The following is a 17,668-nucleotide window of genomic DNA, read 5'->3' as shown; positions in this document are numbered from 1 at the left end:
AGGAATGGTGGTATAGTTTCGCCTATGATTCCCGCCTAGAGTGCTCTGATATGTATTTATTGTGTGGAAATGAACTGTAGGGATGGTGGTATGCAGTGATGGTGGTAGAGTCCTGCCTGTGATTCCCACCTACGGTACATGTGGTAGGGATGGTGGTATAGTCCCGCCTATGGCTCCCGCCTACAATGTTCGATAAATGGTTGGATTTTGTGTGAATCATTTTCTGGGAAAATGTTGGATTATATTTTTGGCTAAAATGATTTTTTGGCGTGTGTTGGAAAATAAACATTTTTTGGAAAAATGAGGTTTTGGGATCTGTTTGTTGGTTGCATTAATGCATTTTTATCTCGTGAGTTGTTTGGATTATTACTTATCTGTGGTATCGTTTTATGGTATCGTAGATTTTGATGCAGACGAGGACGACGAGCCTTATGCTTTGGCTCCGCTGGAGGAGTGACCTAAGGTTACTCTCGTGTATCGAAATTTTTTTTATTACTCGTTAATGTATTTGCCTTTGTAATATATTTTGGGATTATTGTATAACTTTTTTAAAGGTAATTTATTTTGGGTATTTGTATTTAAATTTCTAGTATTTAGTTGACTTACTTAAATTATTTGCTGCATTTTTGTTGTACACTTTCTGCATGTTCACAGTACACTTGACACTTATCATTGGGATGCTTGACTCGTGTTGTCATCATCTTGACATCCCGATCCCCGCATTGCCATATGAAGGGGTCGGGGCATCACGCTCATGCTCGTCTAAAAGTTTTAACCAAATATTTAAGAAATATGGTCATGTTTTGGAGTATTTTTGCCCTTAGCAAAATTTTTCATCTGCTTCAATTTCCTTTTACGTAGCCCCACAATAAGCCATTTTATTTTGCAATATTTATATGGGCTTTTCATTTTTTATTTTTTATTTTTAACTTTTATTATCTTTAATTATACTTGAAGTTATGGGGAGGTTTGAATAGTGAGTTAAAATGAGATGAAAGTTGAGAGTCGAATAAAATATTATTTTTTAATATTATTATAGTTTTGAAATTTGAAAAAATTGATTTTTTTTTTTATATTTTGTGTGAAAATTAAAAAAATTGTAATAATTAAATGAGATGAGTTAAAAAGACTTTCACTATCCAATAAATAGAAGTATTATAATAATATGAGATGAAATCATAAGACGTGTTATAATAAGATGATATGAGATGAATTATAATAAGATGTACTATAAGTTATGATTTTATTACTTTATTAATTACTTAAATGAAGAATTATTTAAAATATATCAAATAATGCTTTTTCTTTTTTTTATTATTATAAATATCTTAAGTTAGCTAGGAATGCAAACTTCCTCTAAATTCAAAAGACGCTTGTAGAGCACTTTCATTGGATTAGCTAAAAACTAAATCTAATGGGTATTTAGCTATTAAAGAGTAAAATATGCTCACATTGGATTAGTCAAATTCTAAATATTTAGAATTTAGCTACAGTGACTTTCAAAAGTTTTTCTAAATTTGAAGGTTACTGTACATACATCAAATACATATTTTATTAATTATTTCTCTCTCCCTTTCTTTCTATAATATATTTTATCACAATTAATATATTAATTTGACTTAATGATATATTAATTTAATAAGAACATGATTATTAATTAACATATAATAAGTATAATAGTAAAATATGATAAAATTAAATAAATTAATAATTAAAAAAATTAAATATTTTTAAAATTATTAGTTATTCATTACCATATAATGAATAAATATATAATTTAATGTGGAGATTTAATGTGAATAATCAAAATCAAATTTATCTTATATTAATTTATTATTATATAATAAAAAAAATATCTATTTCAATATAGAAATTTATATAAATAAAATAGTCGAAAGTTAAATTTTTCTTACATTCATTAAAATTATCTTTTAATTTTGAATAAGCTAATAAAAGTGCTCTTAGGCGGCAGAGATATCAAATCCAATTATTAGCGAATGAAGACATATGTTCAAATTATACGTTCAATTACCTGTCACGATCGATCTACACACATATTCATTACCTACGCATAGGTTTTCGGGAAAACAAGCCCATAGGTTTGCTGATTCTGTATTTGAAATAAAAAGAACCCACGTGTAAGTCAAATCTTTCCTATTTAAGCATACGTCAGTAGTTGTCGGGTTCACTATCGTTTTTCTTCTGGGTAATTTTTTGTGGTCCTGTTAAGTCCAGAGTGGTCATGTAACATGAATTTTCACATTTTTTTTAAAGTTTACACGATACTTCATTGTTGAAGAAGTGGAAAGGGCCAGATCGATGATCTTCGAGAGTTGAGGCCGAGATGAAAGGTTCTTGGCGTAGTACTTGTGCAGTGGAGTTACCGTTTCACTTAAAAGTGCTAATAATTGGTCCCATGACAACATTTATCAACTCATCCACGACATCAACAACAGGAACATTGACCTGGCGATATACAAATGATATGGTGGGGGAGAGAAATGCTTTGCATTCCGATAATGGCACTGCCATGTCATGTGACTTATTAAAAAAAATATAAATATAAAAGGAGTAGAGGGGAACTTTAGCTTTAAATCTTTCTAGCTGAAATACATAATAAAGAAAGTATTTTGCTAAAATCTACTTGAGAATTTTGAATAAAATCATTCATTAAAATAAATATTACCATAAAAGAAAAATAATCAAAAATAAAAAATAACTAAAGTTGACAATTTGGAAGAGAAAATGGCTGATTTCTAGCTTGAAACCGAGACAATTAGGCATAACGTGGTGACCAAGACATGCTTGTCGAAGGGAGATTTTTAAATTGGAGTTATATGCGTGATTCTGACACCTGAAGTCAAAGTTATGACTAAAATACTAATATGTGTGCAATATTGCTCCTCTTTTCTCGCTCAATTGAAGGATTCCATTTCTCGCCCAACTAAGAAATCTTCATATTTTCTTGTCGGTCTTATACTGATCTACCTTCTCGAGTTAGTCTAGTATTATTATTGTCCAATCAGTTGGTTAAGTATTATGAGACTTGGACTTCCCAGCATGAGTCCCAAGCATTACTCTTTAAATAAAGAGAAGATAGACACAAGAATCTCGAATTATTTTCCAAATTTGAAACATCTATGATTTTAAAAAACTCTTCAATGAATTTTGTGACCTCTCATTATTTAAGAGGAAATAAGATTTTGAAGTCAAACAAATCTCTTTCCTATTCCCTACGTTGATCTATTGTTTGAATAAACCAACGAAGGATCACTAGTTGATTGGTATTTTTTATTATAAAATTCACAATGATTGTCACATGGACAGTACACGTGAAGGACAAGCAATATCTCCTATTTTGTATTCGTGTATTATTGGTGCAACAATCACTATTGTAATAAAAACAACTGTATAGATATAAAGAAATTATATAAAATAAATTTATAAATTGATGTAATTTTATAATTAGATTTGTTAAATTTATTTTATAATAAAATAATTTTACACTCTAACGTACCACATCAATCATATCAGTTTATAATTTTATTTTTGTGTAATTAAAGTATAACCCTTGTAAAATTAGTTAGTAGGACATGATCTACTGAGATGTTGACTTTGTGTGAGTCCAGCAATTACATCGGCTTTTCATTTCGAAAATTTTTATTTTTATTTTAATTTGCATTATCTTTAATGAAATGATTTTATTAATTTATTAACTACTTGAATGAAAAACCACAAAGAACAGTTGGTTTTCTGGTTTTTTATTATTATAAATATCTTACGTTAGGAATGTAAATTAAGACTGTTCATTTGAATCGGATTTTTTCCCAGCCCAATCCGAAATTTGAAAAATTAGATTTTTGTTCCAGGTTTTCCGGGTCGGAACCAAGGTAACAAAACTCGGATACACTTTATCCGGGTACTAGTTTTAAAATCAGAACCCGGGTTTAAACCTCGGTATGTAGGTTTTTTTTTTTTTCTCTCTCTCTCTCTCTCTCTTCTCTCGTTCTCTTTACCTGCAATTTGATTTCCAATTAGTTGATTGGTATCAATTACTTGCATCCATGCATCAACTTGTTTGGCCAATTAGTTTATTGTTTTAAGTACCAAAATCGAATTTCGGTTCCGGGTTTTTCAGGCCGAAACTCTGGTAAAAAATTCCGGATACACCCGGTTCAGGTACTAGTTTTAAAATCGGAACTTAGATTTACAATCCAGTAGGTGGTTTTTTTTTTTTTTATCTCTCTCTCTCTCTCTCGTTCTCTTTACCTAGCTGCAATTTGATTTCCAAGTTTCATATATCAATTACGTGAATCCATGCATCAACTTGTCCAGTTAGTTTACTGTTTTAAGCATCAACTTGGAGAAATTGTGCTTACAAAATCATATGTTTGGAGTCCCCGCAAGAGACACATTTATTTTAGCAAGCACTTTCAACAACAATTCTGCTACAGGTACCCGGCGTTGGGTACCTGTTGCGGAATCGTGTGACGTGGTATTAGCCACGTCATTTTTATATTATTATTTTAATAAATGAATTAAAAAAAAAAAAACTCGATTTGAGAAATCATCTCATCATCTAGCGCCAAACAACTCATCCCTGTTTTTCATCTCAGAAATTTTCTTCGTCCTCTTCATTCCTTAGTCACTCGACCTCTTCCTTCGAAAAAAACGTATAAGAACTCAAGTCGGAGAAAGTTCCATTTTTTTGTTCCTTATAGCGCAGCCCAACTGCAGCTACTAACCTAGCCAAACCAAGCCATTGAAGGTCGGGGTTCTTAAGAACCCTAGCAGCCAAATGACCCAGTCCTACAGCTCTCGTGTGAAAATGATTACATTTAGTTGGCCATTCTAGTAATTTTCTCAGTTCATCTTCCATTCCCACGAAACAAACATTCTTATTATCCAAAAAATTCTTGAAAAACTGAGGAACTGGATTCATGCAGTGCCAGTGAACAACCAGGCAGCGAGCTCGGATGCAAAGACTGTGGGAAGCAGATTCACCCTTCACATTCATCGAAATGAAGCTCTTCGTGGGTTAGGGTTCCGGGCTTTCAAAAATTGAGAAAGACGATGGCAGGGAGGTACACGGTTGGGTCCACGAATGCGAAGACAAAAAACGAAGAAGAAGAAGAGGAGATGAAGTTAAGAAGCATAATCTATTTTCGTGGCTTGTGGGAAGCAGATTCCCTCGCCGAAATACGATTTCAGAAGCAAACACAGCGCAAATGTGGAGTGTGGGTATGCTCTGTTTTAGTCCCTTCGTCTTTCGTCTGGCAGCACGGCCGTGGGAAGCTTGGAGGTTTGAACGGTGCGAGGTGAAGAGTGGAGACCGAAGCGTTCTTCCATGGGTCATTCGCGAGTTCAATCATCTTCGTCTGAAGCTCTGTTGATTTCGTTTCGTTAGTCTTGATTTTAGACTCTTCGTGCCTCACCAACACTTGCAGTGGCTCGTTTATTGTTGGGTGTCTATGACGAAGACGGAGGAGGGGCTATCAGTTGAGGGCTGCAAATGAAACGCAGCGTTTCTGGCATCCATGTGGAGGCCCGTGTACGCGGGGGGTACACCTCCCGGGTGCAAATAGAGTTTTTCCTTTCAACAATGCTTTGTATGTCTTCTCTGTGTTTGCTAAACAGCTTCCTAATACCACAATTGAAAAGGGTATGCTGTGACAATATTTTATCGTTTGTTTGCCTAGAAGTACTTTCGATCACGTGTGACTCGAAGCAAAGGAAGCAAAGCAGAGAATAAAGGCTTTCCTAAAAGGTAGTTGCAAGAGAAAAAAAAAAAACTGGATTCAACCTGGAACATGCCCGAATTCCGGCTCGGATTTGAAACCCGGGTTCCCGGCCGGAACTTGGATGACCATTCTTAATGCAAACTTCCTCTAAATTCAATGAGGGTTGTTAGGAAAGATATCAAATCGAATTAGTGAATGAAGTGTATAAAGATCAGATTCCAATAATTATTGAAATAATAAAGTTGAAGTTGAAACGTTTCAAGTTGTCACGGCTCTTGATCACATCATATTCATTATAAAACAAATTAAGCCCATAGGTTTGCTGATTCTGCATTTGAAATTAAAAGATACACACGTATAAGTAAAGTAAAGGGCCGGGGGAAGCTTTTGAAAACGATCTTGTCGTTTTAATAAGAATTTGACTTCAAATGACATGGCGTGGGTTCTACTTGACCTGGTGTACGTATCTAGTATTTAATAGAGCTGCGGATATAAAGATTCATGGAACCGCGCGTACTACTCGATGAACACACGCAATTGTGCCGGGGAGTGGAGTTCATGTCATGTATAGAATAAGTGGATTTGGCAGACAACTTTGACAACTTTGATTTGGCAATTGATTTGGCAGGCAAATTTGACAACTGGTAATTTCGTTTGACTCATTAATCCCACTCTCCATTTTTTTCTTTTATCAATTCGGTTGTACAGTACTAGTACTCATGATCCTATATATATATATATATATATATATATATATATATAATATAAATATTAACCTTCGTTTTGTTTCCTAATGCATACCGGTACTCTAATTTGCAGAGGAAAAAAAAAAGGTATACTTGTAATTAATTGGGAGGCTGGCTGCAGGCATGGCTGCTGCACATGATAGTTTGCCCGGTGAAAGTGGTGCTCTCCTGAGCAAGCCAAAACAAATATTGGTGCGTCCTTCTATGGTGGAAGCTGGGGCGCGCCTCTTTGTTACCAGGTTTCTTCAAACATATGTCTCCAGCGGATGTTTAACGTGAGTGATCTACTCTTTTCTAGCTATATATATACATTTATGTACACATCATGAATCCTTAATGCAGCGACATCTTTTTCTAAAACCTCGGAGACAGGGCCGGGCCGGCTCACCTCCGGCCAAGTGTAAGGGCCTTGATCCCATGCATGAATAGACAGATGATGAGCGCCTTAATGTCGTATTTGTTTCCATTTTCTGGGTCGTGTAAAAAATTTGTAGTCCTTGTCTAAAGTTTTAAGTAGATAGTTGGGAACCTTTCAAGTGAGATTTTAATAAGGGGAAATGCACTTTCCAATTTTAAACTAACAAACTTTTTTCACTTTACACACCATAACTCAAAAAAAAATAAAAATAAAAATCTTAATTTTAGGCGTCGCCCACATCAGCGGTCTGCGCTAAGTGTACAAAAAATTATAATTAGGCTTATAAATAGATTTTTTCATATATATAATTTTAAAAAATTTGGTTTACAAATTGTAATTACTTGTGAGTTGGAGGGTACTAGACATTAGTATTCCTTTCTCTTCTAATATAATAGTATAATATATCTTGATCCCCAAAAGTTGACAACTTTGTCATGAGAATGCGGTCCTAACAAATATATACCGAATCAGGGATATCAAAGAATATTAGAGTACTAAGCCCTTAAATGATAATTAAGGTTTTCATATGATAGGTTGATAGACCGAATTAGACCGGATCAAAACATAGACATGACCATATTGACCCAAAAAAAAAAAAAAAAAACTAATAAAATTCGATTTGAATGACTTATGTATACCATCTGTTGATGTCGTGTTTCCTTGCTGGAGCAACTCCACAAGGACCCAATTCTCTCACATGCAACTATTACAAAACGACAGTTTCGAGGTAGTGAGAGATACATTTGATGCCAAAGTCAGTATGCGATTTTCTTATGGGGATTGTGAAAAATGAAGTATCTAAGTCTCCAAACCCCTCCCCTTGCTAAGGGAAGGGGTATATATACCTAATCAAGGCATTTCTTCTTGGGAAGGAGATGGTGGGTGTGTTGCTCCATACTCGAGCTTTGTGTTCCTGCCACCTTCCTGTCCTATGGCAAACTTGCCAGGCTCGATTGTGGTGACCATTGACAACCCAGGAGGCACGTCGTGGCGTGCTTGGCCTCGGGGTTCATTAAATGCAACGTGGCTCCCTGTCGTGGCATGCTCATTTCTGTTCCCCATTAAATGATGCGTGGCTTCGGTCAGATGCGTCCACTCCTTAGGCCTGCCCAGGCCCCGGGATTCAAGGACAAGGACTGTCCTCGGATGTCAACCAATAGCGATGTCAGACAATTCTACCTTCCATATTTTGGCCAGCGCGTGTCACTCGATTGCTTCTACTCCTGGGCCTTCTGGGCCGACCTAGCCCGGTCCTGGGGATTACTCCCCTCACACCATCAGTACTTACCAATATTAGATCTAAAAATCATGAACTTATAATCTCTTCACCACATTCGTCAAACACCTAAACCTCCACTGTATTATGTAGACACTCAAAACAGCTAGCCAATGTCTCCTGTACTTTACCTAACTATACTAAAATTTCATATAGTCGATTGATATGACATCACTTTTGGTATTGCAGATTATTGGAGGAAGATGGTACAACATTTACCTTCCAAGGAGAAAGGAGAAAGTGTTCTCTAAAAATTGTTCTTAAAGTTCATAGTCCCCAATTTTACTGGAAGGTAGTACTCTTAGTCTGTGTTTGGAATCTTTTTTTTCTTTTAACGAAGATCACGTCACATAGTGTTGAGATTAGTAGGAAAATTTTCACAAAATTTAAAGAGTAGGCCAGGCAGTATATTAGCATTTAAAAGATCATCGTTTTATTGTATTGCAATTTTTCTCACCAGCATTGATGAGAAGTTGAGGGTTATGAGCAGGTCATGACACGAGCTGATTTAGGCCTAGCAGATGCATATATTGATGGGGATATTTCTTTCACAGATAAGAATGAAGGTCTTCTAAACCTTTTTATGGTAAGATGATTTTTCTGACCAATCCGAAAAAGGAATGCTAGCTCAGAGGTTATATGTTTGATCTACTGGTATTTGCTTCTGATCCTCGGCATTTGCCTTTGCTGATTTGTTTTGCAGATTCTTATTGCCAGTAGAGAATCAAATTCCTCTGTCTCAAGGTCGAAAAGCAGAAGGTATATGGCAACTGATAGAATTTGCTTCTTTTATTTACTATTATTCATCTCCTCATGAACTGTATGCACTCGATTGAGCATTCACCTTTCGCTGGCTTTAGGGGCTGGTGGACGCCATTGCTATTCACAGCTGGCATAACATCGGCAAAATATTTTTTCAAGCATTTGCTGAGGCAAAATACTCTTACACAGGGTCGCAGGAACATCTCTCGTCATTATGACTTGGTATATGATCATTTTGACCTGTAAATTCCGCTGCTTTTATTTCATGCGTTTGGATATCTCAAGGAGGACCATTACTAACAAGCTAATAGCCATAGTCGATAAAAATATGGGTTGAACTCGTATTTGTTTGGGTGTTTTACCTCGATCTTCAATCTGAATTTATAAACGAGTTAAACTGCGTTCAGTTTGAGACCATGTTTGGATTGATAGTATTGGAACCAGATTACTGACTTAGTATATATATATAACAAGTAGAGGCTTACAATTCGTGTTTGATGTTTTTCTAGAGTAATGAATTTTTTTCCCTGTTCTTGGACGGAACAATGCAATACTCGTCTGCTGTATTTAAGGTCGGTATCACAACCTTTGGATGATTTGCGCGCTACTAAACAAAGTGTCAACTTTTTCACTTGAATTAATCTGTATTGAAACATTTCTCAGAAGGAAGATGAAGACTTGAAGGTTGCACAGCTGAGGAAAATCTCTCTTCTGATTGAAATGGTGGGTCTTTTCTGTTGCGATCATGCCAAATTTTAGAAGTTCTCTCTGTACTAAACTTTCTACTTTGTCTTCATTTCCAATTTACTAGGCAAGAATTGATAAGAAGCATGAGGTCCTTGATATTGGGTGTGGATGGGGAGGCTTTGCTATTGAAGCTGTCAAACAAACTGGGTGCAAATACACTGGCATCACTCTGTCTGAAGCGCAGCTGAAATATGCGGAAAAGAAAGTGAAAGATGCTGGCCTTCAGGTACTCCATGCGTGTGTGTGTGTATATATATATGTATACACTTCGAGTATACGGTGCACGGGATCGGGATTTACTAGTAGGGATGGATTCAAAGGGTCCTGCCTTACAGAGGTTTCCGACATCAAAATATATATATATATATATATATATATAGAACTTTTCTAGTAAAGCATCTATATTGCAATTTAAACCTATTTTGCAGCCAGATACAGAACGTTGGATTAGTTTTCATCATCTGGTTCTTTATGCGACTGGTCTTTCTATTAATTTTCTTCCTCGGACTGAATCTGGAAGCTGAACCTCACATTCTTCCTCAGTGCCCAAATTGAAATTAAAATTGAGTCATTTAACTCTGTTATATCACCTACTATTTTCTTTATTTGATAGTTTGAAATAAAAGACAACTTCTATTAAAAGTTATTTTAAGATATGGATATATAAGATGCCATTCATATAATTTAGAAAGCTCGATCATATCTTCAGCTGTCGGAAATGTTGAGAGTAATGTTATATACAATTTTAAGGTATGCATGTCCTGCGTACTTCTTTTAAAAAAATTAGGGTCTAACATTTAAAAAAATTATTTTTTCATGTGAGTCTCTTATTTACTTACTTTTTTCAAAATGAATGTGCGGAACTTGCACATCATAAAACTGCAAATATCATTTCTCTCGAATGTTAATACATCATCTGTCAGCAGTGTAACTCATGGCAAGACTTCCTCTGCTGAAGATCATGCTACACACACAAGGCAACAAGCAGCTTCCTAAAATTCATGTGCATAACAGCTAGCCCTCTTTATCCTATTATACATTAGACAAATCCCAGTAATCATATAAATTGTAATCTCTGTAATACATTTTCTTTGAGGATCAAAACATCATTACATCATGTTCTATCTTAGGAAGCAAGTTGCATGGATCAACAATGATCCGGTTCTTCTCTCAGCATGAGAACTAGGGGTGTAAATTTAAACCGGGAAACCGGAAAACCGGACCGGACCGGACCGAACCGGACCGGTTGGTCCGGTTGGTCCGGTTTTGAACCGGTCCGGTCCGAAACCGGTTCCTATTTTATGAAAACCGGCCGGTTCCGGTCCGGTTCCGGTTCCGTAGTTTTTGAGACCGGACCGGACCGAACCGGACCGGTTGGAAAAAAAAAATATAAAAATTAATTTATATATTATACAAAATATTTATATATATGATATATAATTATATATATATAATTATATATCATATATGAAAAAATTTTATATTATAATTTATAAATAATAACATAAAATGTTAATCTTAAATATGAACATTTGTAATTTATTTGATCATATGTTATTAATATAATTATATATAAGATAATGTTGTTATAATTTATAAAATAAAAGTTTAATCTTAAAGATAAAAATTTAATTGATCATATGCTTTAAGCATAATATATATATTAAATTTTTAATAATATTTTATAATAAGAATTAACACTTTATTATATGTTTTTTACATTTAAAAAAAACCGGAAAATCGGACCGGACCGGACCGGAAACCGGTAAAACCGGAAGTACCGGTTTAGGAGGGTAATCGGGGCGTAATCGGTTTTGAAAAATACAAAACCGGTACATACCGGTTCGGTCCTAGATTTTGTCCAAAACCGGACCGGACCGGACCGGTTACACCCCTAATGAGAACATCTAATGAACTTCTTCTCTTAAAGGTCCAGTTACTTTCAAATGACTCCTAATCAACTTTGCTGATCTCAGGACCATATTAGACTACTTCTTTGCGACTACCGGCAATTGCCTCCTACCTATAAATATGACAGAATTATATCCTGGTGAGTTCTTTTACTACCAAATCTTTGAATATCTCTACCCATAATGATTCTAACAAAAACCATGATATTTATTTTGATGCAACTTTTCAGCGAGATGATAGAACATGTGGGCCATGAATATATGGAAGATTTTTTTGGTTGCTGTGAATCACTATTAGCAGAAGACGGGCTTCTTGTTCTGCAGGTAATGATATAATATAGGAGGAAAAGCTAAAAATGTTGCCTGGCTTTCACCATAAAAATACTGTAAATTACCAACGTCTCGAGGTCTGATTGACATAATCTCAACCTTCAAAACGAAGGTTTGGAGTTCGAAAACCCCTGGCCCAACTCAAAAAAAAAAATACTGTTGTATGTCCGGCGGAATATTATAATAGTTTCTTATATTAAATTAAGATTCTAGATGGCAAACAATTAAGTAATATGAAAAGACGAGCACAAAATCTAGCACACTTGCTCTTTGAAGAACCCACTTTAGCCGGCCCAAAGCATTAATTGGGCCGAAACCCCACTTGAACCAAAGCTTAATTCGATTGTATCCAAGCCCTTCCTTGGTCCATGAACAACAATTCATCAATCTCTTCTTTAGAAACCTGGGATCGGAAGTGTAAGTCGAGTGATAACTTTGATGATGTAAAGATCATCACACTGCAGAAAGGTGAAAGTCCATGAGACTCAGTGTAATTTGAATAATAATAGAAAAAAAGGTTTAGCCGCTTATTTACTATTTCCTACGATGATCTACTAGAATTTGAGACAATTTCAGAGTATTGCTAACTGTTTTAAGCTGGATGATCTGTTCTTAGTTCATATCGATACCAGATGAACGATATAATGAGTATAGGCAAAGTTCAGATTTCATCAAGGAATATATTTTCCCCGGTGGATGCCTGCCATCACTAAGCAGGATAACAGCAGCGATGGCTTCTGCATCCAGATTCAGGTATAATTCTTTATTCGCTTGGTAATTTACTTTTGAGTATTTATATAACAATCTCTCGGAGATTTATATAATTTCTCTAAGTGCAGCGTGGAGCTCTTGGCGAACATCGGGATTCATTACTACCAAACACTCAGATGTTGGAGAAAAAATTTCACGGAGAACCGGAGGTAAGAATTAAAAATAATCATTTTGAATTATATTTAGTGTTATAATTTTCTTACTTTGACTGTATCTCAAAGAAGTTTGGTCTAAAGAACCTCAACTTGATGAAGCTACCGATTATATATTTGATCGGTATCAGCCTGAAGGCATCCTACTGAAACCTGCAGGCCTATCTCGGAGATGAAAGGGACAGGCCGCCTAGGTTTATTATAACTAATGTTTATGATAACTAATGTTTGTATCGTTTTGCAGCAAAATCATAGCTCTCGGCTTTGATGAAAAATTTATAAGGACGTGGGAATATTACTTTGAATATTGTGCAGCTGGTTTTAAGTCGCGTACTCTCGGAGATTATCAGGTAATAAGTAATTAATTAATGTTTCTTTACAGAAACAACAGTACTTTGGCTCATGCTAAGTGAATGTTTGTTACTCAGTACGTAGTGTTTCATGAAAACTCTCCTGATCAATGCATGATTCTACGCAAACCGAAGTGATCAGTGTGTCCCTGCTAGCAGCTGATGAATCATATGAAATTGTAAGTAGATAGAAGGGCTGAAAGTGGAACACAGTACAAACGCTCTTTTAACTGCATTATAAAGATTCTGAAAGTAGATCGAGTAATGCAGACTAGTAGGGAAAATCTTGATTAATTAGCTAGATATTTTCTTTATTAGAGGTCTGCTGCATCTGTATCTATATTTGTGTCCACTTTGGCCTTTTGTTTTGGCCTTTGCGTGTTTGGTTCTATCTGCGTGAGTCATTTTCATTGATCTTTAATTTGTTCTTGTCAAAAGAAGAAGAAGAAGAAGAAGAAGATAATGGTGTAGGAGTCACAGAGACGGGCAGAGTAGTGCTGGTAGAGAACAACTGCATACTCACATGGTCTCCATCTTTCGGATCGAGAGACAGAGAGAGTGAGAGAGGCAGCATGAGGGTTTGGGTTTGGGTTTTCTCGGGAGGCTCAGGAGAGAGTAGAGAGAGAGGGAGACTCGAGAGACAGAGAGAGTGAGAGAGTTTCGGATCGAGAGAGCAGAGAGAGAGGGAGCAGAGAGATAGAGAGAGTGTGAGAGCTTAGGATCGAGAGAGTAGAAAGAGAGGGAGCAGAGAGCAGAGAGCTTATTCTCTGTTTACGCTGTGGGATTTCACTCATGATCTCCTGACGTGGCAAGCTGACATTGGTCTCCGATATATAAGGTTGATAGGAGACACCGGTTATAAGTTATTCTCTATATATAATTGTGATATTAATAGTCACTCATGCGATCGCATGTCATGCATTTTACATTCAATTTTAAATATTGCTCATGTGATCATGATTATTATCATTATATATATATGTTCACTCACGAACTTGCTATCTTAGAATACGATTACACTCGATCCGATCCGTAGCTTAATTAATTATTATAGTACTGGATCGGAGCTAGAACTCACAAATATTAATTTGAAATTAATATTACATATATTATATAGATTGTCTTCACGCGTCCTGGAAATCATGCTGCATTCGGCAATCCATATCAAACTGATGTGCCTTCGGGAGTTGATCATCATCCTGTTCCCGATGGAGAAATCGAAACTTCGAATTAATGCCAGGAGTAATACTTGATCCTTTTCCCAAAGTACATCAAAGAATATTGCACTCCAGAGTCTATCGATATGCACTGATCTATTTTACTTTACCAGTACTTTCTATGACAAAAGTAATGAATAATATTGTTATACTGGTATCTCTGCCTTCTAATTTGGAGCATGGAGATCATGTCGCTTGGCGTACACGGTTTGTCACACAATGATGAATATATAATAGTGGCTATTTATAAATTACCAACGGGGTTTTCTTCTAGTGAGAAATTTTTTATCTATCTGTCTCTTCTTCTTCCTTTCTGTTATTTATTTATTTTCTTTACTTCTATCAATTACTGAATAAGCGACGCCGGAAAAAATAAGAATTAACATTATAAGAATATATGGTCTTTGCCAGAAATTTTATTTTCAAGATATACAATCGTGACAAATAATTAGTTGATGACACGAAAATTTTTCATAGAAAAAAAAATAAGCTTTTTACCATGAGATCACGTCGGCAAGTAAAACCTTGTGGGGGGAATGCTTTTGTGGAGAAAAAAATGTTGTCTGCGATGACTTTTGCTCACCACAAAAAGTCGCTTACCAGAAATATGGATTTCTAGTAGGTTATTAGTTTTTGCAACGAGGTTATCAACTTTGTGTGGTAACTTTTTCTCGCCGTAAATAAACTTACCTGAATTATTTTTTCTATTCTGGGTTATTTGCTTTTTTAGCGACGTTATCAGCTTTTACGGCAATAATAACATGGTGCAAAAGCTATTAAAATTAAAACCTACGTTTTCCCCTTATTCATTTCTTCCCTCAACCCCCACCCCACTACTCTCTCTCTCTCTCTCCCCCAGAGACTGCGACTGCGACCCTCTCCTCCTGCCGCAACCTCACCTCTCTCTCCTTGCGACTGCGACCCTCTCCCCCTGCCACGACCTCACCTAGTCACCCAGAGCCTCTCTTCCCCACCGCGACCCCACCCAGTTAGCCACCCTTCCCCAGCCACCTCTGCATGCTGCAGTCCAATACACGTCCTCTCAAAATTAAGTGCGACATGGTAAGCCTCTCTCTCTTCTCCCTTCGTCTTCTCTCTCTTTTCTCCCATCTTCTTCTCTGTGTCTAAGTTTATTTCTGTGTAATTTGATAGTGGAAATGGAAATTAGAAATGTGAATCTATGTAATTTGTGATGATATGATTGTGTAAAATTTGTATAATTTTTTGATGATATGGTTGTCTAAAATCTATGTAATGTTGTGATGATATGGTTGTGTAATTGTTTATTTTTTCTTGATGAGTTTGTGTAAAATCTATATAATTTTGTGATGGTGAGTTTGTGTAAAATATGTGTAACTAAAATAGGATAGATGTTGCAGTTAATGAGTTTGTGTAAAATCAGTGTAGGATCACATCTTGAGTTTCCTTGAGAGCCATGGAAGTTATGAATTTGAAGGCTGATAATGGTAATAGTAGTAGGGGGTGATGTTGTAGAAGTGAGGAGCTAATTAAGATAGAGAGGGGTGAAGGTAGGTAGGAGTAATAAAATGAAAAGAAAAATTATGTGTAGGTATGGGGTTGAATCACCACTTTTTGTACTTGGAATATTATAACAAAATTATAAATATATACATATATATATTTATATGTCTATATATAGCTATGGGGTTGGTTTTAGTTTAGCAATATTGGTGTAAGGTATACCATTATTGAGAAATATTGGCCGTGTGTGCAACTGATGAAAGATTATGTTCCAAGTTGATCTTGAAGGAAATTAAGTTGGTGATCTTGTGAATTATGACATGATATGGTTTTGGCGATTGGATTCTTGTTATATGTCCAAAGCAATATAATAGCATAAGACCAATGCAACATCTTTAAGTAAGCTTGTCATCTTTTTCTCTCTCCACAAGATTTGTAAGATCTCAAGGCTAATTAACAAAGTTAAGGATTAAGATTGAAAAAAGATGCAAAATATAGAGAAAACTCTTTGGCCTAGTTTGGATAATAAATTGAAATGAGATAGTTTGTAAATAGTAGTGAGATATTTTAGATGAGATGAGGTATAAATGGTTTAAGTTAAAATGTTTTATAGGGTGTTGGAAAAAGAAAAAAAAATTGAATAAAAATATTATAGAGTTAAAATATTGTTATAATATAATTTTTTAATATTATTTAATATGTTTTGGGATTTAAAAAGGTTGAATTATTTTTTATGTTTTGTTTAAAAGTTTGAAAAAATTGTAATAATTAAGTAATAATTAAAAGAAAAAATTTAAAATTTAAAATTTAAAATTTAAAATTGAGAAGAGTTTGTATTTGTGATATTTAGATATTAAGATGACCGGATGAGATGAGATGGAAACATGCATCCATCTATCCAATATCCAAAGCCTTAAGATCGAGTAAGGTTAGTTATTGATAAAATCTCCTAAAACCCACAGGTGGGACTCATGTAGTTAAGGAAATCCGAAAATTTGAAATTCTTGTCTGAAAATGAGAAGTCCCAATTATTAAATAAAAATAAAATAAGTAATAATAAAATGATAAATAACGGTGAGACGTCGTTGCTTTGCTTCTTCATAAATTTCGAGCGTGTTAATTAATGGTGCGAGCTTGGGTTTTGTAACGCACTGATTAATTATCAAATATTTTTAATCTAGATTCATTGGATGTCAATGGCGTAGTACTGATTCCTGACTAATTACAAAACTCCGAACGCGCGCGGATGAAGGCCTGCCGTGCATGCATGTATCGGGCCGGCAACTCTTAATTAATTTGTTTGCCCAAGTTGGGAAATTGAATATATCTTAGGCTGATCGCTATATATATATATATATATATATATATTGAATGGAAAATATGAACTTCATTAACTTAAAGAATTAGCAGAAACCTTCGTACAGTCTGGTTGAATAATCAACAACAGAGTCTGGTTCTAACTCTAAAGAACTCTTGGCAAGATTATGAGCAAATTCATTGCCACATCTTTTAACAAAAACAACTCTCCAATTACCAAGATTTGAAAGTTGAGCCTTGGTATCACTAAGTATCAGTCCAACTCGATCAACTCTATCATTTTGCTGCTGAAGACCAAAAACAACTTGTCATGAATCACCTTCCAGGATAACTGATCTCAGCCCCATTTCAAGTGTCAAACTAGCAGCAAAAAAGGTTCTCTGAGATTCTGCTAACAGAGGATCAAATAAACTAGGCCTTGAAAACTTCTTAGTAGCAAGAACCCGACC

The 17,668-nt window shown here is 35.3% G+C and overlaps 2 protein-coding genes across 6 annotated transcripts; both read left to right on the top strand.

Moving 5' to 3' along the window:
• LOC109015791 (tuberculostearic acid methyltransferase UfaA1-like) overlaps positions 1 to 17,668 on the top strand; it is a 48,671-nt gene that overhangs the window by 14,749 nt on the left and 16,254 nt on the right.
• Positions 6,285 to 14,676, top strand: LOC108979239 (tuberculostearic acid methyltransferase UfaA1-like). 6 transcript variants are annotated; one of them, XM_018949871.2, is made up of 15 exons: positions 6,285 to 6,385; positions 6,561 to 6,762; positions 8,371 to 8,473; positions 8,672 to 8,767; positions 8,885 to 8,940; positions 9,042 to 9,165; positions 9,453 to 9,515; positions 9,607 to 9,666; positions 9,755 to 9,916; positions 11,667 to 11,740; positions 11,831 to 11,924; positions 12,547 to 12,683; positions 12,770 to 12,850; positions 13,098 to 13,203; positions 14,321 to 14,676. In XM_018949871.2, the coding sequence occupies exons 2-15, from the start codon at positions 6,611 to 6,613 to the stop codon at positions 14,435 to 14,437; spliced, it is 1,425 nt and encodes a 474-aa protein (XP_018805416.1). In that variant the 5' UTR covers positions 6,285 to 6,385; positions 6,561 to 6,610; the 3' UTR covers positions 14,438 to 14,676. The 6 variants fall into 6 exon arrangements, with proteins under 6 accessions (XP_018805416.1, XP_018805419.1, XP_018805420.1 ...); XM_018949875.1 differs by lacking the exon at positions 6,285 to 6,385 and adding an exon at positions 13,282 to 13,382 and having other exon boundaries at positions 6,549 to 6,762; positions 14,321 to 14,417; XM_018949876.2 differs by lacking the exons at positions 6,285 to 6,385; positions 14,321 to 14,676 and adding exons at positions 13,282 to 13,382; positions 13,642 to 13,827 and having other exon boundaries at positions 6,549 to 6,762.

The sequence above is a fragment of the Juglans regia genome, chromosome 7, assembly GCF_001411555.2.
Source record: "Juglans regia cultivar Chandler chromosome 7, Walnut 2.0, whole genome shotgun sequence".
NCBI classification, from domain to species: Eukaryota; Viridiplantae; Streptophyta; class Magnoliopsida; order Fagales; family Juglandaceae; genus Juglans; species Juglans regia.
Note: the sequence above shows the minus strand (reverse complement) of the source record. Positions and strands in the feature narration are given on the sequence as shown.